This window comes from Acanthochromis polyacanthus, chromosome 1, assembly GCF_021347895.1.
Source record: "Acanthochromis polyacanthus isolate Apoly-LR-REF ecotype Palm Island chromosome 1, KAUST_Apoly_ChrSc, whole genome shotgun sequence".
NCBI lineage: Eukaryota > Metazoa > Chordata > Actinopteri > Pomacentridae > Acanthochromis > Acanthochromis polyacanthus.
The window spans coordinates 26,289,452-26,317,126 of NC_067113.1; the positions used below are offsets into that span (position 1 = coordinate 26,289,452).

At 42.7% G+C, this 27,675-nt stretch overlaps 1 protein-coding gene across 3 annotated transcripts in view; it reads left to right on the forward strand.

Annotated features, from left to right (window-relative positions):
• Positions 1–27,675, forward strand: part of LOC110972904 (glutamate receptor ionotropic, NMDA 3B-like) — a 126,002-nt gene that overhangs the window by 26,436 nt on the left and 71,891 nt on the right. Inside the window, exon 1 of one of the 3 annotated variants that reach the window (XM_022223288.2) lies at positions 17,336–18,266. The exons of 1 other annotated variant lie outside the window; for it this stretch is intronic. In XM_022223288.2, coding sequence (XP_022078980.1) covers positions 17,727–18,266 — 540 coding nt within the window. In that variant the 5' untranslated portion in view covers positions 17,336–17,726. Of the gene's footprint in view, positions 1–17,335; positions 18,267–27,675 lie in introns of those variants that run through there. One more of the 3 variants, XM_022223282.2, reaches the window with a different exon arrangement.

Here is a 27,675-nt window from a genome sequence, read left to right on the forward strand (position 1 = left end):
CTTAGCGGTTTCCCCCCTTGGCGCTAGAGAGCCTGCAAATTTAATGTTTGGGTTCAGCCCATCAGCCTGTTTCCAGCTGCAGCAGGCAGCTGTTTTTTTTTTTGTTTTTTTTTTAAGCAAAAATGGCTCCAACTGCACACTATTACACCTGCCCTCTCCAACAGATGATGTTAGCAGCCAGTCGTGAACATTTTGGTTTGTTTAATACTGAAAAAAACTGATTTTTCTCTTGGAAGTTACAAGAAGAGGTGGACTCCAAATTAATATTACTCTGTGTCTGTGCTGAACGCTGGCTGCCAATGCTTTTACAACATCTACTTGGTAAGGTGCTGCATTTACAGCTTCCACATCATTTAAATCACTAGAGGACAGCAAAAACAAGACTTAAAGAGGATGCTTACTTAACAAGCCAAAGATTGTTCCAGCATTATCCAGTAATGTGTCCAGGGCTGCCATTATTGGGAAATGACACAGCTTTTTTTGTTGTTGTTGTTTTTTCACATGCGACTGTGGAAAAATCTAGACATGGGAGGAAAAAAAATCTTTGACTCAAGTGTTGAGAAAGGAGATAGAAGCTGAAGGTGTTGGGATTAGAAAGGAGGAGCAGCAAGAGGTGGTCAGAATGGATGTGCTCCTGCGATGGTATAATTACAACTGGCCAGCGCTGGCCGGGAAGGCAGCCTGTCTGTCATCAACTTCATTAGCAAGTCCCATGTTAATGCAGTGACAAATGGCCTACATGGGAAAGCGGCTGATTAGATTGAAATAGATCATAGAAGACACAGATTAGCACATATTAGCCTCATACAGGACCTCTCATGATTACCCAGCTGGCCTGTGCTCCTGCTATGTGGTGAGTTTCAGCTGCTCAGACTCACCACCCCCTCCCTGCTCTTCTTCCTCCTTCTGCTCTTCCTCCTTCTCCTCGCTACACATTGCAAAGTGCTGCGAACGCTTGGGGAGAGGCATAGTGGCCTATATTAATGTAATCCCCTGCACCTAGCACTGCCAGCTCAGCACAGTGCAGCCTCCCTTATGACAATGGAGTAATGGGCACAGCTCTTACCTATTATCACAGCTCACTGTTAGCCAGGGGGACATTAACCTGTGGAACTCAACATGTACATCTTCCTCACCGTGACAGTCTGCTGTAGCCTGATTCTTTCTTCTTTTTTTTTTTTTTTTTGCACCCACATATGCGTGAAGAAACCGATCCACCCATGTTTAATATCGCCCGCTTCCATACTGCTGTTTCAGGAGAAGCTTTGTCCTGCAGAGAGAATATTGGCAACATTTATTTTTCCCACCAGAGAAACTGCATTTGATAAACAGTCGCAAGGTACAGCTAATCTTTCTGCCCTGTAAATTGACAAAAAGAAAAATGCAATTAACCCACACATCCCTTCCAGCATGAAATGGAAGGCGCTTTGTTCACACATATCAGGTTGATCAAAGACAATTTGCCGCTACATTTGTTTAGATCTTTAAAGATACTAATTCTCCGCTGAAAACAGTCCCTGAAACTTCACTTCAAGCTCAATCAATCTTACAAAGATTGTATGGAAATGGGCAAATATTGGGGATCAAAGGCTCGAGAGTGATGATGAAACGAGGAGCGCAATGATGAAATGAAGAAATTAAGCTTCATGAGAAATATAAGGCAAGAACTCAAGTCAAGCCAAACTTTTTTTTTTCCTTTCCCAGAGAGACTGAACTTAGGAATTTTAGACCAAGTAAACTCTCATAAATGAAGAGAAAAAAATAAAATGACTTTGAGTTACAGTGTGTTGTAATGTTGTAGGGAGGTGTGAGACTAAATAAGATGTAATACCACTGTCGGAACGGACTGTACAAGCTGAACCCAAAAATATTCTTATCCAGCTCAGATTTGATTTATAATGGATTTTTCTCCAAACCACAGCCCCTCAAAACACTCAAATGTAATATCTTACCATCTTCTTAAAGACAGTTTGATACAGAAAAATCTTTTTATCAAATAAGAAATCACCTGAAATGAAAATCTGGTTATCGGTATGGATATTGTTTGGCTCATTGTGTATGTTACATTTCTGCATAAGAACTGAATGGCCAAATTTCGTTTTAGTGGATTTCTCATACCATCTCTTAATGCCATTTGGTACAGAAGCAATCTATTTATCAAACAAAAATTTACCTGAAATCAAAATCTGATATAGGTATGCATCTTTTTTGGCTTTTAAAAATATATCTCACATTTTCTGCATAAGGAACTGAATGGCCAAAATTAGGTTTTTAGTGGATTTTTTCTAAAGCCACCGAAACACTGAAATATGATGTCTCACCATCTTTTTAAAGATATTTTGATATAGAAGAATCTGTTTATCAAACAAAAAATTACCTGAAATCAAAATCTGATTATAAAGTATGTATATTTTTGGCATATTTCTATGTATTACTTTATTATTGCATCAGGAACTGTATGGCCAAATTTTGATTTATAGTGGATTCTTCTCTAACCAAAACCACCAAAACACTCAAATATAATGTCTTGCCATCTTCCTTTCTTGCTGTTTCCAATGAGAAGATATCTATTACAGTGAGTTCGGAAAGTATTCAGACCCTGAAATTGTTCACTCTCTGTCATTGCAGCCATTTGCCAAATCAAAAAACTTCATTTTGTTTCTCATTAATGTACACTCAGCACCCCATCTTGACAGAAAAAAACAAGAAATGTAGAAATTTTTGCAAATTTATTAAATATCACAATGGTCATAAGTATTCAGACCCTTTGCAGCGACATTCATATTTAACTCACATGCTGTCCATTTCTTCTGATCCTCCTCGAGATGGTTCTGCTTCTTTATTGGAGTCCAGCTGTGTTTAATTAAACTGATGGACTTGATTAGGAAAGGCACACACCTGTCTATAGAAGACCTTACAGCTCACAGTGCATGTCAGAGCAAATGAGAATCATGAGGTGGAAGGAACTGCCCAAGGAGCTCAGAGACAGAATTATGGCAAGGCACAGATCTGGCCAAGGTTACAAAAGAATTTCTGCAGCACTCAAGGTTCCTCAGAGCACAGTGGCCTCCATAATCCTCAAGTGGAAGAAGTTTGGGCGACTACAACACTTCCAAGACCTGGCCGTCCAGCCAAACTGAGCAATCATGGGAGAAGAGCCTTGGTGAGAGAGGTAAGGAAGAACCCAAAGATCACTGTGGCTGAGCTCAGAGATTGCAGTCGGGAGATAGGAGAAAGTTCCACAAAGTCAACTATCACTGCAGCCCTCCACCAGTCGGGGCTTTATGGCAGAGTGGCCCGACGGAAGCCTCTCCTCAGTGCAAGAAACATGAAAGCCCGCATAGAGTTTGCCAAAAAACACATGAAGGACTCCCAGACTATGAGAAATAAGATTCTCTGGTCTGATTGAGACCAAGATTGAACTTTTTGGTGTTAATTCTAAGCGGTATGTGTGGAGAAAACCAGGCACTGCTCATCACCTGCCCAATACAATCCCTACAGTGAAACATGGTGGTGGGAGCATCATGTTGTGGGGGTGTTTTCAGCTGCAGGGACAGGACGACTGGTTGCAATTGAAGGAAGGATGAATGCGACCAAGTACAGAAATATCCTGGAGGAAAACCTCTTCCAGAGTGCTCAGGACCTCAGACTGGGCCGAAGGTTCACCTTTCAACAGGACAATGACCCTAAGCACAAAGCTAAAATAACAAAGGATGGCTTCAGAACAACTCTGTGACCGTTCTTGACTGGCCCAGCCAGAGCCCTGACCTAAACCCAATTGAGCATCTCTGGAGAGACCTCAAATGTCTGTCCACCAACGTTCACCATCCAACCTGACAGAACTGGAGAGGATCTGCAAGGAAGAATGGCAGAGGATCCCCAAATCCAGGTGTGAAAAACTTGTTGTGTCATTCCAAGAAGACTCATGGCTGTACGAGCTGAAAAGGGTGCTTCTACTCAATACTGAGCACAGGGTCTGAATACTTCTGACCATGTGATATTTCAGTTTTCTTTTTTAATAAATTTGCAAAAAATTCTATATTTCTTTTATGTTCTGTGACAATGGGGTGCTGAGTGTACATTAATGAGAAATAAAATGAAGTTTTTTGATTTTGGCAAATGGCTGCAATGACACAGAGAGTGAAAAATTTCAAGGGGTCTGAACACTTTCCGTACCCACTGTATCAAACAAAAATGAACCTTAAATTAAAATCTCTTCTAGGTCTACATATTTTGGGAGGCTTATTCCTATATATTTTACACATTCTGCATAAGGAACTTAATGGCCAAATTTTGATTTAGCATTAATTTTTCTTTAGCCAAAGCTCTCAAAAATAATCTTTTGCCATATTCTTTGTTATTCCCAATGAGAAGAAATCTATTTATCAAACTATCAAAATTTGCTTTCGGTTTGCAACATTTTCTGGGCTTATTTCTATACAGTTTACACATTCCCCATAAAGAACTCACTGGAAGAAGCTGGTTAACATGATGTTCTACGTTAAATATCATTGTCAAATTAACTCAGAAACCCTACTGTAATTACCGCAGATGAATGAAACCATGGTTGAAAGGATTGGCGCAGCCTGCGTGTCGTGCGGATCGTCTGTTGGTGCATGTGCATCTCTAAATTAAGATCCCATTTGACGTAAAAAACCTCATTACTTACTGCAGCAAAGCGCCGCTGCAGCGTGTCACTCTTCGTCCTCCTGCCTGACACTGCATCCGTGCATGTTTTTTTTTTTTTGATGTTTTATTAAGAGGATAAATACGGTGGAAGTCATTCTTAAGCTTTCTGTTCATTCTGCCTTTTGACGTCATGTCATGCTTAGCTTATGTCTCCTCCAGTTATGTGGTGTACAGTAGTAAGACCTAATGGCGTACTTAAACATCATACAACTTTCTTGCACATGATGGTATTTTGCCATAGTGGGTTACATTTCCCAAAGATATTTGCCCTCTATAACTGCATGAAGTGTTCTGACTTCGGCAACTATGGCCAGCAAAGGATATTTGAGTGTTTTTGAATCAACGACTTAAAACATCGTCAGTTGTCTTACATAACATGGTGGAAACGGTGCTCTGATCCGGATTTCAGCCAATACAGGGATCTTTTTGAAGTTTTCTTTCATCATGCAACATTATGTATTGACTTTATATCCTAACAGCATTGTATATGAAGTTACAATCACACATAAGAAAGCATCTGGAACTGACAACTGTTTATTTATTGTCAAGTGCAATATATTCCACTCTCTTCCTCTGATACACAACTTAAACCACAGCCGACCGCGCTTGGTCATTGGGAAACAGCTTAGAGCTTAACAAGCGCAACTTTCCTGTGGAATGAAGTACAGAACATTTTATAAAATAACCAGAATAAAGGCTCAAAGTGCTTTACACGCCAGGTCAGGACAATAAATTACACTGAGGCAACAAAATCAATTCCAATAGACAGAAACGAAAGACAGGACCTTTATCACTTCACTCCAACTTTAGACCATAAAACCTGCGACCAAAAAGAAAAGGCTATTGTCCAAAATGTTGTTTAAAGTCAGTCGGCCCTCAAATTTCACCTGCTCTTAAGAGATAATGGACCGCGGGCAATAAAGTGCACCACAATAAACAAGAAAGAAGTAAACTCTTACCTCTCTATATGTGTATCTCTCTATATCTGTCAGGCTATTGCCAAAATATTGTTTCAGGTCTGTCAGCCTTCAATTTTTCTCTGCAGTTATAGGAGATAATGGAGCACCATCCAAAAAACAAAAAACAAACCCCAAGAGAACAAAATGACGCCGACGGCTGAGTGAGTGCTCGCTAAACAGTCTGCTTTCACTCTGCCTTAATTGTCACATTCCTTTACGTGACTAACCTTCAAATGTCTGAGGTGGTTTGAGATGTTGAAATGTTTGGCTTGGTTGCTTTTCTCCATCTGGGATTTCCTTGGACCGCACCCTGCAGATTGTTCATTTTTGTAGTCTTTTTCTAACACCTTTGGCTGTGCATGATGAAAATATCTGAGGTGTTTGTCATCTGATCAACTTTCCTGCTATTATAGAGAGCACTGATCAAACTATTTAGAACAAACATTGACTGGTAATGATTGTGAGTGATTAATTGAGCACCAGTTCAATATCCAGTGTCCTTTTTGGTCTGTTTCTGATCTCCACTGAGTCCTGATGAGATAAAATGTCTCTTTTGCTGTATTTCAATGCTATTCAGTTCAGTTTTATTTATTGTCGTGGTTTCTCTTAGATGTGCCGAGGTTGAATAACCCGTCCGGTGACACTGTTGCCTTTAATATGATTTTATTATAAAAAAGAGACGGCATCTGAACAGGCCCCATGGTTTGCCTGTGGAGGTTCACAGCCAATACGAACATCTCCCAGAATGATAAAGACAGCATCTGAACAGGCCCATGGTCTGCCTGATGGAGGGAAAAAAGCCAATAAGAATCTCAGACTGAACAAAGTCAGATTGCTTTTATACCTTTTGGTGAAGGATATGATCTCAACATGTGTGACTTTGGTGGAAAACAGGATGCACCCCTAAATCAACATAGCACAGGGTTTCTCTTCCAGGATAACAGATGGCACTCACTGATGTAGGTCCATGCATGGAAACCTAACATAGCATATGGCTTCCCTTCAATGACAGGCCCCACGTCACTTTACGATCTCTCAGGCACATAAGCCACTTTAACATAGACAGTCCCAGACAAAAACACATCTCAGGTCAGAGACTACGTACTTGCATAGGGAAAAAGGAAATGTATGTTTTCCCACAAGTTACTGGTCAGATACTACAATAGACAAAACAGATTCCATTCTACTAACTTATTAAGGATGCATCTCTCAGATCAGATACTACATTATTAAGCACCAATTTGCAACATGTCATCTCACATCAGCATTTCCCATTATAAGATAAAGGATTTGTGAACTTTCCCTCTTGAACTCCCTTTGAGCAAACACTTGGCAATAATGGGAAAGAACAAAAAAACTCCCTTTAACCAGGAAGGACAAAAACTAATCTCAGCAGAACCAGGTCCAGGGAGGGCAGACATCTGCCTCGACCGGTTGGGGCGAGGGTGAGGATCGCAGATGAAAAACAGACAAGCAACAGAGATCTAGTTCAAGATTCAGACATAAAATTTTGAGGTTAATGTCCCATTTATTCCATTAAAAAAAAAAAAAGCCTATTTTACCCATTGACAGCATTTTTTTTCCACACTTTGTTTGGATGAATATCTCAGTCACTATTAAAAATTAAAGGAATGTTTACTATTATTTTTTTAAATCATACCACTGATTCAGAATCTGTAATACTAGACAAGTAGATCAAATAGTCTCTGATTATGGGTGAGTTGGAATCTTGCAGAAAAAAATTGAAGCAGGTATTGAACTGAAGAAAAATCTTCTTCTAAATAGCTCATAACTTTGCATGTCTGTCATTTTTTGTGAATTTTTAAGAGTTTTTTTTTTTATGAGAACAGCTTCCTGGTTGATAGAAGTAGTGAGACTGGATCTAGGAGTTAAGGTTGCAGGACAAAAACACCAAAACAACATGCTAAAAAAGGCTACAACACACTGCAGATGCGAAGGGATCTCAGTAAATTCTTTGCCACTTTGGGCAACCTCTTTATAATTCCATGAAGCCATTTGATTCTGTGTAGAGATAATGACACAGATTAGTGCAGCTTCAGTGCTCACTGAACTGGAAGGTGCTTTAATCATTTAAATAAAACATGCAAAATGGCTATTGTCGCAACTGCATTCATCCCTGATTGTTACACTTGCTTTTGAGCTGTCACGAAGTCCCACCAGCGATGGCGTCATGAAATAAAACATTCATTTTAACCGAGCTGGTTTCTTCTTAATCCAGTCGTATGCGGTTGTCAGCGACTACAGACGCCGTAGGAATTTTCAGTAGCCAATCAAATGGAGATTGTGACAAAGTATGAAAGAATACAATAAATGTCAGCAGCCTTGATGTCAGTTTTGTGCCTAAACAATCCGTGTGTCATATTACTGATGGCAAAACTTGTCTCCTCTTTGACAGGAAGCTTAGTTTTTTTTTCTCCCCTCTGCAGATTATACAATCATTTTCTGCAGCGCTTTCATCAATGGATTATAGTAATTCTGTCTTTTTTTTTTTTATCCAGTTCCTCTATTCATATGTTTTCTTTCTCCTGTGAAAATGACAAAACAAACCTCAACACGCTGTTCATCCCACCACCAAACTGCATCTGTCTGTTTTGTTTCTTTTGTGTGCATCAGCAACAGGTGTTACGCATCAACCGAGATAAAAGAGACGGAAAATGCGCAGATGGCAGTTGATATATGTGCAGTTTTTTTTCCCCACCCTCTCATTCTTGTTTATGAATAGAAACGAGCTTGTAACGTGTCTCAGACCTTATTCTGAACACGCTGTGATAATCAAAGAGCGGGAAAGGAGCATAAAAGTGGAAGAAAAGCTCCAGGCGATCTCCAAGTTCCACCTTGGGAAAGTTTAAATGATTAAGAAGCTGGCGGTATCACTCCTTCCCTCCGCCATCCTGCTGCTCATTATGCATCGTGTCCTACTATTGGACCTCATCATTTTCTGTAATTGCCCCCATTGGCCGGGCTCCTATCTGGCCTATTTTGTCCCGTTCTGCTGAGAAATTAAGGCATTCCTCTAGCGACCCTGACCCGTCCCAGGCCTTGTCGTTTGACTGACAGCCCATTAGCGGCTCATTGATTGGCCGAATCTCGGTATGTGTGAGCCAACCTAATTAGAACTGAGTCCCTCCTCTCTGAATGTCAATTGAGACCCTTAGAGGAAACAAAAGTGCGGGCAAATTAGGCCTTTCTAATCCTCTTGAAGGAGGACTGTTGGTTTTACACAACCAGAACAGTGTAATTTACAATATAGACACTCAAAATGAACAAGTGTGCTTATGGAATACGCACACACAGTCTCAGATGTACAGCACAATATGATATGCACATATTAATCAGTCGTGTCCGAGAATGCAGCTGTGCAAATACACGCTCTCTGGGGTATTCACTGTATATTCCCTCGTTTTCACACATATATACTCTCTGGAACTTTTCCAGAGGTCCTGATTAACACTTCACCTCGGCCACCTGTACAAACCTTCAGTGTCTCTTAGGAAGGTGATTAAGCGGACAATAAAACCACACACACTTGAGTGCACACTTTCGCTGTTTAGATGTGTGTTTAGAACACACACACACACACACACACACACACACACACACACACACACACACACACACACACACATTCTGAGACAGGATGCGTGCTTGTTTTCCTGGCAGCTGCTTGTGCCTACAGCAGGTTTGGAGACTATTTGGGCTAATCAGTGCAGAATCTCCACCACAGATGGTCCTTGACTGAATCTACTACTGTCCCGCCATTAGTCATCTTGCCTTCTCTGCTCCATTCGTGAACGGCAACAATGCATTCCTCCCGAAACTTACCTTGACAGTTTGGGTTTTAATGGTTTTGTGAATTCAATCATGAAAGCGGAACCACTTTTGTGGCCACAGAAGTGCTCGAGATGACTTTCTTTTCTTTTTTTTTTAAACCGCAGGCGAGATGCTAATGAGATGTGTTGTCATTGGTGAGGCTTTTCTTATGAAAAATGTGTACCGCCGTAGATGACAGTTTATCAGGCTGGCTTAGGGTAAGATTGATATTTGTGTGGTGAATGCGGGAAGGATCCGTTAAATATCAAATCTCACCTCGCCGTGTAATTCTAGAATATATTTCTTGCCGTGAGTGTTGTGTTTTTGGAATTAAATTTCTATAAAGCCGGGCAGAGCTACAGCTGAGGGGTTTTTATTTTGTTTCGGAGGGTGCAAGGTCTTTTTAAGGACACCAACTTCACCTGATCGGCGGTAGTAGGAAAAGAAGAGGGGGACAGCAGATCAGGACGGTTTATGCAAACATACACCGTTTAGCTGCAACTACGGTTCTCAAGTGTCAAATAAAATATTGACATGCTTTTTAAAAGATACATAAAATTCAGTATCGGGCAACTCCTGCATTCTTTATTCTTAAAGTGAATTGTTAAAACCTTCTTGTGAGAAATAATTTACCACATAAGAGCATTTCTTTGTTTTGATGTCTGCTGTGTTATGAAGCAAGTTTACAGTAGTCTTTGTTAGTGACTCTAGCTTTGGGTTCAGTGTTAATGTCAGCAAGCTAAATGCTCAGATCCCTGGTAGGTATGATATGACAGTATCCACATGCTTTAGTAGAAATGTGCAGTAAACAGAAAGTCCAGCTGACATTGATGTGAACCTCATTAGTTTTCTAAGTGTTTGGACATGAACCAAATTGTCAGACAAATTAGAAATTTGACTTGATAATGGTGCAAGATATAAAGTTAAGGGATCTCCAAGGTTAATGTAATTCACCCTGAGGGGAATATAAATGTCTGTATCAAATTCCACAGCGATCCATCTAGTGGTTTTCGTGACTGCTCTGTTTGTACGTTTTGTGCCATCCGGAACATGCAGATTTACTGGAAAACAGACACCTATGACCTGCTGGTGGAGCTGAATGAGAAGTGAAAGACCTCATTCTGTGAAAACAAGTGTTTGTTTTTTTTGCCTTGTTACCATGCCTATATGCTGTTTTCTTTATATATATATATATATGCTACATGCTTAAAATTAGCTGTCAATGCCATGGCTGAGCGTTTCCACATTGAAGCTGCAGAGAACCAACGACTCGCTGTTGAACACGTAGGCAGGAGGATGTTTTTGGGATCATTATCCTTCTGAAAAGCTCCAATATCCCAACGTCCCATTGTGTAGAGTAGTTCGAACGGAGTAGTAGGTGAGCTGGTGTGCTCCATCTGCAGTGAGGAGGGGAGTGGTGACTGGAGAGGCAGGGACTTCATAGGTCTGCTCATTCTAGCGGAAGCAACAGTGTAGAGTGTAAAAAGCCATTTTAAGGCAGAAAGATTGTTTTCATGGCCGGAACTTCTAAATTTGCAATTCTGATACACGAATATGAGCTTTTACTAGTGGGTCATTCCATTCCGAATCATCAGGGGCTCTCTGCATCTCTGATTTGGTTGAAACCTTTTTATCATAAACTATGGATATGTCTATGATATCTTTGAAATTTTAATTGAAGTACTTTTTGAGATGATTTTTCTTGTTGACCCACTGTCTGCATGTTTTTTGCCACTTTGAATTTAGGGCTGTGTTTGGATGACAATATCTCAGGAAGTGTGAAAGATAAAGGCCTGACATTTTCACAGTTATTTCTCACCATGCCATTGATTTAAGATCTGCAGTATTGGACAAGCAGATCAAATGGTCTCCGATAATGGGTGACTTGAAAAATGAAGCTATCATAAAAACTACACTTGATTCAGAAAATGTAACTAGTTGGCTTCTGCATCATTTTTTTTTTTTTTTGCCACTACATGCTCAAAGATGGGACGTTTTTTCATGGCAGCTTCAAATGTTTTCATATTTAAACTCGCCCGTAATCAGAGGTTATTTGTCCAAAATGTCGGATTCTGAATCGGTGCTTAATGAGAGAACAAAATTTCATTTCAGGCTTTTATTTTTAATAGGTTTTGAGATACAATCCTCCAAAGAGTATGTAAGAAAAACATAATGGAAGCGGATCAGATCCCAATTTTATTGTAATGTATTTATTTTTTTGTATCTCAGAAAATATCTGATATATGAAGCTAATATTTCACAGATGTCTTTATAAATATCTATATCTTATGCTTCAGTTTTTTCTGGCAAACCAGAAATAGTTGAGCTTGTTGGAATGGCCCTAATCATCAAATGATCAAATGACAATTTGTCCAAAAGTTACTGAGGGAACACATTTTTTCACCTGCCTTCACAATACTAAATGACACAATAAATTCACATCTCTAAAATAGCATATGGCAAAATGCATGGGAGTGTGGGAATATCATCTATGTAAACATGTCAGGATTGGTACCATCCTCTAAAAATCCACAGAAGTGAAACCTGGGATCGCTTGAGTGCTACTTGAACTTCAAAATAAAACGAGGAAATCTTTGCACCCAAAAGGTCTCACAGTGTGTATTTTCTGTCAGACGTATGCATGTAACCATACACGGCGCACATGCAGAGTCGCAAACGCACACACACACACACACACACACACACGCACATTCCACACGAACCCACTTGAAAAACTGAGGCGCACACATACTCAGCTACACACATGCATGCATGGGGCTGCTGTTGCTTCTAGATAAGTCTCTCTCCATAGACCACTGTCTTTGTACATCGGGGGGGAGAGCAGAGGGTGAAAGGAACAGAGAGGAATGAACTCGTGTCGTTAATTTGTTTCGACTCTAAAGACACAACGCACGCCAGCTCCAAATCTTCCCTAAACATTCCCACCTCTCTGTTCTCGTGCACCTCGCCTTGCTCCCAACCCTTTCCAGCTTTGCCACACTTGATTATTTGTCTTTCTTTCTTCCTCCCTTTCTTCCCCTCTGTACCTCCCCTCCCGTGTCTCTGTCTCGCTCCTTGTTAGCGAGCATTGTGCTAAAAGGTGATATTAGTGCCTTTAGCGGTGTGCCAGGAATACTAACTCACGGCTCCCTGGCATTTCAATAGCCTCTGCGCTACCTGCGTTTGTACTGCCAGATTACTCAGGATTACACTCGCGCACATACACACCGGGCGTGCAGGCACACAATGAGAGACGCACACATGCATAGACATAAACTATTCCTCCTCACAGAAGAGCACTCACCCTTACTCAACTTGGCAGTTGTTTGCTGGCTCACCCCTCAGCTGAGCCACTATGTTCTCCAGCAGTCTTTTACCGGTGTAATTGAAGTTTCGGTTTTCACGAATGAATCATTGATGCGGTTTAATGGTGTGGGTTGCATGTTTGGGGGCAACCCGCAAATTTGCTGTCTGCCTCAAAGAGACAGAAAAAATCTGAAAAGGTAGCGAAAGATCAGAGGAAGGAAGGAGGATGAAGGTGAAGGCAGGAGGAAATGGGTGGAGCCAGACAGATACAGGATGAAGGGAGGATGTGTGCGAGTTTAAAATGCAATGATGGAGGGCAGGAAGGAGGAGGGCCAGAACAAACAGAGGGCAAGAGGTGATGAGCGAACAGAGGGAGGGATCTCACGCAGTGAAACCGAGACACGGCCCCACTAGCAAAGATGAAGGGCTCTTTTAATTGAGTTTCTGATGCCTGCTTAATCCTATTCTCCATATTAATCCCTTACAATGTACATAATCAAAACAAATACACCCTTGGGGGGGAGAAATTGTTAATAGGAAACAGTAATACAGACAAAGGGTGCGTGTGGGACACCTGTATGCAACCTTTGGGGACACGCTAAGGACATGTCCCAGTCATCACTCTCCCTGTGCAGCATTTTTTTTCAGCACCAAATGGGGTTTGCAGTCACACTTGAGACTCCTAATATCTTCCTCCCGGAACGTATTGTGCTGCTGAAATGTAATTGTACCACTATTCTATTCTTGAACACGGCTTTATATCCGTGCAACAAGTGGAAGCAGTCACCTTGCCCAAAAATAAAATTCCGTCTGGTTGTGCCTTTTTTCTTTCTTTTCCTTTTTTCACTTCTGCTTATGCCAACTGCTGAAAAATAGTTATTCCTTCTGCTCTACATGTTTGTTTGTCGCACGGCCTCTAGAGTGGCGCCTATACTGCGCAATGCATGTCATTTATTTCACGGTTAGCTCTTCTCACTCTTATGGTGGAGCTGAGCCGCTCTGATGTCTTTAGACTGTAAGCCTGTGTTTGTTTTTGAATGATCAGCAGTTTTTTATCAATATTTTTAGAGTGGTATGTAAATTTTTGTGGCGAAGGGGAACAATTCTCAGCTCATTAAGTGAAAGAACACAAGTCGCTGGACTGTAAATTCAGTATATGCAGTGTTGTTATGCATGAAGCAACCCAGTTTTGATACAATAGCAAACGTATTCTGGCACTTTTAAAAAATAAATACTTCCCCAACTTCATGCAATTTTCATTTTTTACTGTTATGTTTCCTACCATGTTGTAGAAGATGCAGTGAAGCTGATTTTTAAAGCGTGTTGCAATATGTGGTTGAAGATCAATTGCGAGGAGAGGAATTGATTGAAACAGTACCACAGTAAAGGATAACATACAACATTGAAGACCTGCAGAGCAAGACAGTAAAAAATGAATGAAGATATGTGTGGATATAAACGTCACAAACAGTAATGGTAATAAATAAGAGAACAGTAAGAACGAGTGTGCAAAAACCGGCGATGGGCAATACATACATTTGTCTGTATGTGCAGATGGTAGAACAGTAGCATGTCCGTCTGTTACACAAAGGTGAGCTGTGTTTACATTGTTGTGCTGACAGGTGGGAATGAATGAAAACGCTCTTCATGACCACAGAGCTGAGTGTGACCTCATAGAGAGGTTGGGATGGATTCTGGAAGACGGAGAGCACTTTTTTTTTTTTAGTGATTTCCTGCTCCTCAAAGATGTCCATGCTTTCACCAATGACAGATGCAGCCTGACCTGAGCTTGCTGGCATCTTTGGTACTGATGAGGCTCCTTCCACTAACCACAGCAGATCTCCATCATCCTGTTGCATACGTCGAAAGACCTCAGAAATTGGAGCCTGCTCATCTCCTTTTTCCGTTAAGATCAACCATCATCTGCTTGCTCTTGTTTACATTTAGAAGCAGGTGATTCGTGCTGCAAGTTACCCATCAGTTTCACCACTACACCCCCATCCTCACAGTGTAGTGCTTCTGCAGGTGGCAGGATTCAGAGTTATGCTGGAAATCTGATGCGTATACAAAGTGCAGAAGTGGAGTTAGAGCAGTCCCCTGCGGTGCCAACCCTGCGCTGCTAACCACCACATCAGACGAGGAGCTCCCCGGTGACCTGAGCTGGGGCCTAGTCGACAGATAGCCAGTGATCCAGGAGACAGTAGACGTGCCGACACCCATCCTGAGCAGCTTCGCGCTCAGTGGAAGGATTGGAAGGTGGAAAAAAAAAAGAAATAAAGAAAATGTGAAAAATATTTAGAAAGATGATTCCCACAGAGCTGCTTTTACAAATCAGGTGAGGGTGTTGCTGCAGGGAAAAGATAGCATCTCCTACATCCACATAAGGCTGATAAGCAAACTGATGAGGGTCTATAGAGCAGGTGTGCCAGAAAGTTTTTCCCAGTACTTTTGTTGCATGTGGTGTTAAACTCCTCATATTTTCCATGAATATATTTATATGGAATAGCCACAACAACAAAAACTCCACCTTCTTCACCCAAAACAGCTCTGCCCTGAAGGACACAGAACCTCTTGGTGTCCTTTGATTTCTAGTACTGGGATTTTGGCAGCAAATCTTTTGGATCCTGCGGTTTGCAGGATGCAATTTAAGGAGTTTGGAAGTTGGATCAGTGCTTTGGTCTCTTTTTCTTGTTCCTTGAGCCTCTCCTGAGCGGTTTTTGTAGTTCGCCAGAGGGCATTATCTGGCTTGGAGAGTGCCGTCACTGTGTGAGGGTTGGCTCGGCCGGCAAATACATTTAAGTGAATGGTGCAATTCGAAGTAACACCCACATGAACACCAGGACTCAAGGCTTCGCGGCAGGTTTTTGCATCTTAACAGGATGAGTTACACTTTGCCTGTCAGTGGTTTTGAAGTTGTGGCTGATCAGTGTACATACAACAAAAGATGTAGCTCTTTGCATCATAAAAGCCTATTTAAAAATGTAACATGACAACAAACGTGATTATAAGGCTGCTTTTGGTGATGGATATTGAGTGTTTTTGTGGATAAAATGCAGTGTCTTAGTTACAGATCAGCCTGTTGCATGCAGATATATATGTGCTGTATAGGTCACCTTGCCATAAACTCGATGTTACCCGATAATCATCGCATTCCGCTGCATAAACCGGCAGAAATGCTTAGTTTGTTCTCGCTTCTTGCCCAGCTTCAACAGGTACCTGAGGGAGAGTGTGTGAAGAGCTATGCAAGTTTAATGCCGCCGGTTTCTGCAGCAGAACAAAGCCCACAGTGTTGGTTTTCATCTCATCTCTACATGGAGCAAGTGGAGCATGAGGAGAAGGAGGAAAGGTAAGAAAAACACTTTTCCCTCCTTCCCCCTCAACTGTCTCAGATTTGTCAGTAAATCGCACTGATATCACACCAGGTCACCCGGCCAGCAGGCTGTGAAATGACTTGTTGATCCCGGAAATGTGTGTGTGTGTGCAGGAGACAGGCAGTGATACTTGTATCTGCAGCTTCGCCCGAGAAACCTTTTCATGTCAGACCTCACACTGAAATAGCCCTGCAGCTTCACCCCCATGCCAAAGCCGCAGAGAGCGAGCGAGAATGAAAGGGGAGTGGAGATGGAAAATACAGAACATTTGAGGCGTCAGTGGTGTCTGACAAACAAAGCAAGCATTATCGGCAGGGAAGGAGGGAGACCACGAGAGCCAGATTTCTTTGGGTGGACATAAAGATTTACTAATGTTCTGCTCTGACGATGGCAAATTAGATTGGGGGGGGGGGGGTAAAAAGAGAAGTGAATGCGGAATGAATGAAACTAGGACTGAGTGCTGTCCCTTGCATGAAGCCAAATTAGCATGCACAGTAGATCTCTTTTATGGCATTGGCGCTGTCCATGGTGCTGAAAAGATGTGGTTACACAACGGATAATGTTCGACTTGGACGGCAGAAAGGAAGTGGGGATAAATCTCACAGGAAAATTGAGATTTCAGCGAGCTATTAGCTTTGAGTTGGCCAACCTGGCAGGAACATCGTGGTCGGAGCTGCGGAAGAGGGGCCTTAAAAGTGGCCTGTTACCTCAGAAAACAAATGACCTCCATTTATTAAAGAATTCAATTTCAGGAAAGCTTCTTTGTACCTCAAATCAATCTTTATGAAACGCACAGAATCCCTCTTATGCTCCTGAATGCACTTGGAATGATCTCCCTTTTATTTTAGTTTATATGCAAGAATATAAAACCAGGCTTGGAAGCAGTGAAGCAATTTTCTATACTGGATCTTCTAATAAGATTCATGATATAATTACAATGGGACTATTTTATTTTTTGATTGCTTTTACAATAGTTTCAGTTCAGAATGAAAACATTAAGTGCAAATTCTCTCCTAGACCCGGGGAGGCAGGAGGAAGCGTTACCCGACGAATTTTCATTAAAATTCAACAAGAGGCAAGCTCCGTGAGAGGTTAGATTATTGGCGGGCAGGCGCATGGACACACACACACACACACACACACACACACACACACACACACACACACACACACACACACACACACACACACATACTGAGACACACTCACGCACACACACACACACACTTCACAGCTGGTGTGCCTTCCTCCAGCAGAGACTGACAGAAGCGGGGCGACCGCTCTAAGCTGCGAGCGCTCATCTCTCCTCTCCTCCACCAGCGCGTCTTTTGCTGTTGACACGAAAACTTTGAAGAGGTGAGAGGCGAAACGTCAAAACGCCGACAAATCACGGTCGACAGCGCGCGTCAACAAATAAGGAACGGTGGTGGAAGGTGGCGAGGAGGGGGCAGAAAGAAAAGAAACCCATCAAGTCCGAGAAAAAGCGCCGGAGCTGGGAGAAAGAGGGAAGCTATGCCATCTCCCGCCGAGCAGAGCCCAGTCCTCCTCTGTTGTGTGTCGGAGCTACAGCATGGTGTCTCTCTCTGGACCCTGGACCTGCTGCCTCGCCCCGGGGAGAACTCATCTCCTTCTCCTCTCCGCCAGAACGCTCCTGCTGCTTCTCCTATTAGCCGTCATCACCTCCCCGGAGCCCTGCTTCCCTCACCCCCAGCCCTGCCACATCCTCGCCCGGATAGGACACACCGTGCGCCTCGGCGCGCTCTTGCCGACCCGCCAGCCGGCACGGATACAAAACGCGCTCAACCGCGCCCTGGCGAGCCTCCGGCACCAAAGCGGCTCTTCGGACTCCTCCACCACCACCGCCGCCTCCCAGCCGCCTCCTCTGCTGCCCTACAACCTGAGCCTGGAGATGGTGGCTCGGTCTCCCGCGGGAGGAGACCCGGAGTCGTTGTCCCGTAGCGCCTGTCAGGACCTGGTGGTCAGGGGTGTGTCAGCCGTGCTCGCTTTCCCCCGCTCACGGGAGGAGCTCATCCAGGTGGAGTTCCTGTCATCTTTCCTGGAGATCCCCTTCATCTCCATCCTGGAGGACACAGAGCCCCTTGTGACTAAGGTAATGATGGATAATATGCGTTTTTCTCTGCTGCCCTCATGCACCTGTAGCAGTGATCTCGAAAAAAACAGTGTGATAAAAAGGTTATTTGGGTGAACAGTAGCTTGTATCATGCCTTTTATGGTTCCTGCACCTTGCACCTCAAGCACCAGCAGCCTCTGGCCAAACATATTTTCATCTGAACCTGCAGCAGAGAGCTGACACTCACCACTGAACCTTTGACTGATCCATTAACATGTGGCCAGGATTTTGTTGTCTAACCTGCTGCAGAAACCTTCTTTTTTTCCCTTCCATCCAGTCCGGTGCTAAGACTGGCTAAAGGCAAATGAAAAGAGGAAAAGTAATTCTACCATTGATAATGAGAGCAATTATGCTTAAACCCAATTTAAAGAACGATTAGAATAAAAGTGTTGGGAGCAGAATTATTGAAATTTTTTAAATTGTGGATTAAAAGGGCATTTGGATTTCAACTTCTCCCACTAAATGCCTCCTTCCAGCAAAGTCTGATGCTCAGATTGATCTCAGCTGAGCTACGCTGGTGAACCTGCAGGCCTTTTGCATGCATATGTAATATCTGCTAGCTCTGACTTGGTATTGGACTGAACCCTCAAACAAAGTGATTTTTTTTTTCCTGTTTAAGCTGTCGTCTTCTGTGTGTGCGTGTGTGCGTTAGACTCTATAGGAGAGCGAGTGTGTGCATTTGCCAGGATGGATGTGTGCATCTCTGTCTGAAGATGGCTTTCGGCACCTCTCTCTCTCTCTCTCTCTCTCTCTCTCTCTCTCTCTCTCTCTCCCCCTCTCCCCCTCTCTCTCTGAAAGCACTGATGTTGCTGGAGAGGTGCTCCTCCTGCTGTTCCTGTTATTTGTGCGATTGCATATGCACCGTGTTTACGTGTGTGTCGATCCATCTGTGTGAAAATTAGGTAGCCAATAGACGTGTGTGTGTGTGTCATGTTAGTATTCCCAGCAGCAGTAGAGCTGCTTGCCAGTCAGTCAATCCAGCTCCAGTCATATCCGCCTCTATCCAACCGAGCAGCCAACTGCATCTCGCACACACACACATTTGGAGCGTGCACACTCTTGCATCCGAGACGCCACACACAGGCACGTGCACATAAAGAGCACTTTCAACTTTCACACAGGTTCGGCTGACACACACACACACATCCTAAACTGAAGAGGCAGCATTAAGGGACACAGCGAGGATAGAAAGGAGGGGAGGAGGGATCTATAGTTTAAGTCTGAAATCTTCGTCCTGTCTCGTCTCTTAGTCGACAATGGATTGCTTATTCGATTTCAATAAAGCTTGCATGAGTGAGAAGTCAAACCACTTGACGAATGCGTCGGCAATGCGAAGAGATAAGCAGAGGAGAGTGCAAGGGGAGATATGAGGGGCTGGGGAGAGAGAGAAGAGGGTTTTTTGGAAGCTGTGGGAGGCCTCTCAGTTCTACAGAAGTGTGCCAAGCAGTCAGGGGGCAAAATAGAAACAACCATCACTCTCCTGCTTTGTGTTTCAGTGTCTCGGCTTTCTTTCCAGTATTTTTAGCCGTTATTTTCAAGCAGCAATTTCTGCATAAATGGATGCCTGTTTCGCTTTTGTGTTTATGCTACACAAAAGCGGTTTAGCCTTATATTAAATTCATGATTTCTGTTTTTCTTTTAGTGTCAGGCTACTCTTTGTGTGTTCCAGATATTCGGCCACAGTAGCATTTTTTTTTTTTTTTTTGTAAGCCGCAGAGGAAGAATAGCAGTGACAATTCTTCTCATGAAGCCAAATAAGGGCCCGAAATACGAAAGTTGGAGACAAATTTGTCAGGAAGACGAAATGGAAAGAAGAATGCTGCAAATCCTGCACAGAATATCACTCATTTCTCCTTTCTGCTCATGCACTTTGATGCTTCGAGGTTATTATGCTGAAACAATTAGACTATCAATCTCAGATTTGCTTGCTTTCTTCCCTTTTCTGTCTTTTTTTGTGTGGTCATTTTCTGTCTATTTTTTGGACTGCTAAGGGTTTGGGGCAGACTGAGACACCGCCTTCGACTCTGGGAACTTGTGATGATCATTTTTCACAATTCCCAGACAGATTAGACACTGAAATATTGATCACTTTACCACAAAAAGCACACACTTGCTTTAATGGCCATAAAAGTAGACACCACCGGTTGCGGCCCTGAAGCAGGATGAATTTCAGTGGAATGACCGGTGAGGGATTGTGGCGTGCTTTCTTTTTCTATAACACCCCAGGGTGCATCTTCATAGAAAAAGGGAGAAATGTGAACAATAAAAGGAGGCTGGTAGGAGGTGGGACAGGTTCTTAAACACGCACAGTGAGGGCAGTGACGAGTGGGTTAGGTCAACAGGGGGGCAAATTTGTTAGCCTTGTGCAAACCGGCAAACGGTACACTTGGTTTCACTGCTGATATCAAAACACGAGAAGCAGAATCTATAATTCTAATTAAAAATTCTATTTACATTTTGGCATTGGGAGGGAGGAGCGCTCCTCAGAGGAAGAGGAACGAGGGCTGGAGAGAGGCAGAGACAAAACAAGTGGCTCGGGCCAAGAAATTTGCCGGATCTGTCACAGATTGATCCAAACGAGGAGGGGTTTTTTGTTTGTCTTTGGAGTCATCGTCCCCCCCGAGTTTTTTGAAATTCTATAGACTTTTTTTCCTGCAGGGCACTGGGAATTGAGCCCATGTTTTTCATGGTGAACAGATCCCTTCCCTGGACATCAGAGAGAGGTGGATAGGCACACAGAAAGCAAGAGATAGAGACTTGTGGTGCCTCCTGCCAAGTGTCAAGTATATTTTCCACAAATTTTCTAAAATGCCACCCAACCATAAAAGATGACTTGTTGAGTGCCTTCGCAGGCTCCGTCCACAAGGTCAGAGAATGTGTGCACGGGAGAACAAACACAAAAAGTCTTTCAAGAATTAACGAGTACGTGGCACGGTGTTATTTTTCTTTCCTGTCAGCTAATTTTGTCACTTTCCGCGTTTCATCTGAAGACAGAAACAAAGGAACGCTCTTGGCACGACCACGTCGGGGGCGTCGTGCAGCATGACATTTCTTGGAGGTTGTGATGATAGATATTTTTCCCTAACTATCATTCAGTACACCCAAAAAAAAAAAACCTACAGTGCAAACAGCTGCTGAAGGGTTGTCATCATTATGTAAATTTCTCCCATGAATTGTCGCAGGATGTCGTCGGAATCTTCACAAGAGTGGGGAGAAAAATTGTAGTGAAGAGATGAGGGACGAGAAAGGACACAAAGGGACAGACGGAGGCAGGGGTCGGTTTGGCCGTCTGCGTTCTCCTCTCCTTGCTTAGTCAGACGGAGCTTTGGGACTCGGTGATGCGTCTCACCGAGGAAGTGCTTATTCCTCCCAACCTACTTAAGCTAATTAGAACCACTGTGTGACCCCTGACTGTAAATCTCACTCGTCCATCTATGGCAGGCAGGATGGGAGGAGAGGAGGAAGGGGGAGAGAGGGAGAAAGAAGGGGAGTGAAAAGCAAATGGGCCTCTAATTCCCATTAGGGCCATTACGAGCATTTGGGCAGGTTATTTGTTCATCAGTGGCTTTTTATGGAATCAGAAGGCAAAATGAGGATATTTGATGTTGAAGTAGAAAGAAAAACCTCTGGAAAAAGCAACAAAATTTACCTTAATCAACCCCCAAAATGATGAGATGGGGTTTTAGAAATTGTATCCGACTGGTATGTTAGGCTGTGCTGGTAATAGTAACATCGTCATTATAAAATAACATAATTTGTTGATGCAATTTGCCGACAGACGTAATTGGGGGGGGATAAAAAAGAAAATCTATGCATTTTTAATGTAGCTGTCCTCTTATTATTCTTTTTTTAAAGCGCAGCCTCACCAAACAATTCTAGATTTGTTGATAATATGACAGAAATTATTTTGTGGATCATGATTTCTATTTCAGAAATGTATTAGCAGGGACTGCTGAAGGAAATGGTTTTGCTGATTCCTGAATGTGATTAGGTGAGAGGGCTGGTATGGTGTGAATTCATTATTTGTCATTTTTCACAGTGGAAACTGTGTTCCTGCAGCTCATTTTACTCCCGGTAATATTTAATACTGTTGAAATATACCCTGAAATTCTACCATAAAGCGCAACGTACGGGACTCTATTTCACAGAGGCCAATTTGAAGAGAATGTATATATTTTTTTCTCTCTGTAGTTCACTTGCCTCCTTTATTTCCACTTTATATTCCATATAATACAAAAGAGCATTTCACTCCTTCGTCTTAGAGTCTAGTTCCTACCTGCCTTGTATGCACAAGTAATAAAGCACATTTTTCCTGACCCTTCCAATCCCTTGCACTTGTTTAGTTGCTGTTGTTTCTTTGCCGCGCTGCTGGTTTGATCTGAATCTGCCATAGTCTTGCCGCTGAACTTTCAGTCCCTTAGAATAAAGGCATTAGCCGAACGCCTGAGCTGCAACTCTTGATGTCATTACAGCTATCCCTAAAAGATAATCACCGTCATCATATAGCATTGTGATGTATTATTCATGAGCTTTCAGCTGTTTATGATGCAGAATAACCTTTATTGATCTGGTGGCGAACTGCTTTCTCCTCTGCAATCTATCCATCCCGCATTCTTTCATTAAGTCACTTCTTTTCTTTTTTTTTAATGACATACCTCATTCTGCTTAGTAAAATGAAGATTAGTACAGTAAAAAACCCAATTTGCGACTTTGAATGAAATTACATTTTAATCCAGGGACCCTGCTGAATAAGACGCATTGTGGCTCAGAGCTAGCCCTGCTCTCAGAGGACACACACTCTGCACAAACTGTCACACACACACACACACATACATGCGTGCACGCACATGCACAGGTCCCACACAAATGTATACCTGCATATAAGAGATTCATGCACACGCATACAGTGTCTGCTCTGTGCTCACTAAAGGTTATTAAGCCTAATGAGGCTTTACAAGGCCATGCTGCCTTTAGTGTTTTCTTTGAGATGATGAGGGGATTTGTGCCCCGACCACAGAGGAATAAACGAGTGGAAAGAGAGGGACAAAAGTTGCGCCGAGCCAGAGCTGCAGGCAAACTGACAGTTTGAAACAAGCGGGCCACTTAATGCAAACAGCTCAAAGCTTTTTCTTTATTAGTGTTATGATGACAGTTCAGCGCAGTCTTGACTGAGCCAGATTAATTGAGCGGAGCAGAAAACAGCGGAGTATGTATTACCAAAAGGACTGTGGGCCTGTTTGAGCTGCTCAGTATGGCATTTGAGTTAGTGTTGTCATGTTTGGCTTGCGTTTGGCTTGTTTTGTTTTTTTTTTTGCCTCTGGTGAAACAAATGTCTCCAGTCGCTCCACACCAGTTCGATGTTTCTCTGTAGAGCCAAAAAATAAATGAAGGACGCCAGCGGATGGATGGAGGGATGAAGGAGAGAAAGATGGAGGATGGTCTGCATGTGTGACAGCGAGAGAAGACGATGCGGTTTTCATTATGTTGAGTTAATCGGGGGATTGATAGAGGTATGTAGGAATGAGGGATCAAGGAAGAAAGAGGGAATCAGCTGGTTGTAAATGCCGAAAGGAGGGATCAAGGTTGGAATGGGAATACGGAAAAATAAATTAAGAAATGGAGGAATTGGTTGGGAAGGAGGTGTAGTAGTGATAAAAGAAGAAATAGAAATTGCACACGCAGAAAAAGGAGGAAACGGGTCGATATCGAAGGGGGAAATTAAAGAAAAAGAAAGGAAAACGGACAAGGAGAGAAGGAACTAGGAAAGAAGGTGTCACTTCTGGAAGGAAAAGGAGTAAATCAATGTGTCTCACCTATAGGGAAGGGGAGGGTTGAGGAAGAAGTGGAAAAAGTAGATGAGAGGTCAAAAGAAATGGGGAGATCAGCAGAGGAGGAAGGAGCGAAAGTCTGCAGGGACTGGAGAAGGGCTGGTGGAAGGAGAAGGTTGACAGGAGGACTGGGCCTTGTGCTTTCTCTTCCACTGAGGAGTCTGATGGAGGCAGTTTTATCTAAACTGTGCCAGTTCATTAGAGGATTAGTGAGTGATAACTTGGAGCTATCTGTGATTGAAAAACACCCTCACACCAACATATGCGCTCTCATACAGATAAGTGAAGGCACACACACACATGCCACGACACAAAAATCCTGTTTACAGACTATGCACCTATAGATTGCGCTCGTGGAGACTTATTCAAAATATATCCAAACTTTTCCACATCCTCCTCAAGTTGTTCCCATCTTTCCCCTCTGTGTGAATTTGTGCAGCAGTCTGGGCGCACACATGAGAACGTGTGTTTTGTTGTGTTACGCCATGTTGCAGCTGAAGCAGAAGACCAGAAATCTAGGCCAGGTGGGTTTCAGTGATAAGGGCAGACTTGGAGACAACACACCACATACAATACAGCCCTATAGAGGCACCCATAGGCATAGGTCAGGGGGTGAAAGACAAGCAGACGGAAGAGGCAGGCAGGAGGTAAGACAGAGGAGAGAAGGTGAGAGAGACATGTGCTGATGTGAGATTAAACAGATGCTGACAGATGGCTGTGGGACACATGGCTGAGCGAGTGCCAAAGCGACAAGTTAGGCAAACACCCGTGGTGAAGATGAAAAAGTGAGGTAAATGTCCGGAAAGCAGGGAGACAAAATTCAAGCAACAAAAGGTAAAGAGTAAGCAAGCGAAATGGATACAGGAGCAAACAACTTCCGACAGACTGAGTGATTCAGACAGGTTGAGTGGAGGGGGGGAGAAAGATTAAAAACGGAGAGAGAGAGACAGCAAAGTAAAGTGAGCATGCAAGTAAGAGATAAAAGAAAGAGAGGGGGGAAAAAGAAGACCAGGAGGTGTCAGAGAAAATGTGACAGAGCAAAAAGCTGTCAGAGATGAAGTTATTTGAGAGGCGGGTGAGGCACCGACGGGAGATTGAAAGATGGTAGACCCCAAGGTAACTTCTGTGTTCCTTCTGGGATATTTATGTTGGGAGTTGGCAAGAAAACAGACATGATTTAGAGCCCATCTGGATGGGCTTCAACACCACCTGCCCACAGAGGAAAAACTGTCTGTAAGGAGACACACAACAGTGCACCGGTGGCACCCGCATACACACACAAACATGCATCATTGCGTCGTTTACAGCAGTTACATGTGTAGGAATGCAAGCGTTTCCCTCAATCTGGCGCCGCTCCAGCTCGTTGGGTTTAAAATTAAATGTTTAAATGTTGGCTTTTAGGACAATGAACTGGAGCAATGATCCTAAACATGAACACCCAATGAAGACTACCAAGTCTGACCTTGGTGTAATTTAGCATGTGGGGTTTTCTTCAGGATGTGTAATACGGCTAGCACCTGTTTTATACCACCCTGTGTCCCCAAAAATGACATTCCTGTGCAACTAAACTGCATTTTTAATCAAGTTTTTAAGGAAATGGATCTTCTGCCAAATTTTCTGTTTTACAGTCTCTCCTTCTCAGCCAACCAATCATATATCAGATGGAGCAGAACTTTGGTAATGGAGAAGTGGAGAAGAAGCTTCAAACGGTTTGTTAAATGGTTGTATTTTAGGTCAATCTGCACTTTTCCCTTAAGTTCAACTACCTAGTTTTGGTGTCTAAACTTAATCAAGCTTCTAACTTGTAGTTATCATTGTGAAAGTGTCAACCAAAGTCAGATTTTTTTCCTGAACCTCACCACCAGGGATGTCCTGATTGTAAGATCAGGATTGGTGCCAATCACAAGTGTTTTTAACTGATTCGCAAGTACATATATTTTCACGCAAACAACGCAGGGAAAATGCCATGAATTCAACCGTTATGCATTATATTATATTTTTAATAGCTTTTTTGATCACTTGTGGTCTGGCTACAGGTCATTAAGCCTCATTTTCAACTTTGTTATTGTGCCTTTCTTAGTTAAACTCCCACATACTATCAGCAGTTATTAAATGTTAAATGACTCAGATGGGATTGGGAGCAAAAAAGAAAACAGAAAAAGACTTCATCAGGACATCCCTACTAGCCACATAGTTTTGGGGCCTTAGCTTAACTAAACGATGAATAGACATAGAAAATTAACAAGTAAAAGTAAACTTATTTCAAAGAATAAGTCCTACATGGAGGCACAACCTGTGGTCTTGGGTGAAAATCCTGTTGCAGACTTATACTTCTATTCTTTCCTCCTACCTTCTTATATGGACTTTGTGGATCTTTCAAACTGCAAGCCTCTCCTGCTACATCACATTTCTTTCAAAATGTAAATGAGAATGCAGTTTAGTTGCAGGAGCGTAAATTTTGGGAAGCAATTTTTGGCTTTTCGTGCTCAAGGCAGGAACAAGGGCAAAACCCTGAAGGTGAAAATGTCTGCACTACGGGCCTGGCAGAGCCACACTGAGGAAGAAACCAAGTGAAACTAGTGACATCTATGGATCATAGACTTCAAATATCAGATGTGATGACTTTGTTTAAAGTAAGTCATCACTTTTGTGTAAGCATAAAGCACATCTATCGGCCCACTGCAGCGATAGTTGTTCACGTAGCCACATCGCATGGAATAGATGATTATGGAAATGTAGAATATGTACAGGATTAACGTTTGGTGTCTTGGCTCTGATCTCATCACTCCCCACGAGGAAACCACGGAGCTCAACTCAGCGGGGAGTGGGGAGTTTGTATTGGTGTGTGCAGGCATGCAGCTAAAGAATGAGCAGAGCACTGAGGGCTTAAGTACGCCACCGTGATTAAAAGGGTTTGTTGGATATGTGTTGCTGCGAGAGGAGTATTTCATGTGAGCACAGCAGCTGGCTCAAGTTGGGCTGCCTGAACTAGCTCGCAGGTTTAGCTGAATTTTCTCGAAAGAGGATGAAACGTTTTTTAAATGTAATTGTGAAAACAGTGTCTTAGCCTCGATCTTGAAGGCGGGGGTGTCAAAATGCTTCATTTAAACGATAGGCTGTCTGCAGCTGAGTGGTAGCTACGGTGAAAACAGCCAATTGTGGTTGTAATGTTACATCTCAAGGCTGCATTCAATTTTGTAGATCATAGTGTTCTGGCACAGTTCTTAAATGATTCAAGTCTTACTTAAAGCTGAGGTAAGGGGGTATTTTTTGACACCATTTGACAAAAAATATATATTCTTCAGCATGTTGTAATTCTGTCTGAGTGGAAACTACACCTCTTAACTTTCCCTTGGCTCTATTTTCAGCCTTTAGAAAATGTCAGGCTTTAACCAATAACAGGCGTTTTCACCCAGAACAGGTGAGATAGTATAAATGGCAACAAAATAAATTTAAAGAGCAAGATTTGGTGGCAAAATGGATCAGAAAAGAAGAAGAGAAATGTTGACATTTTGCTTGACTGTCTTTGCATTTCGAAGCTCCAGGACAAGTTCACGATA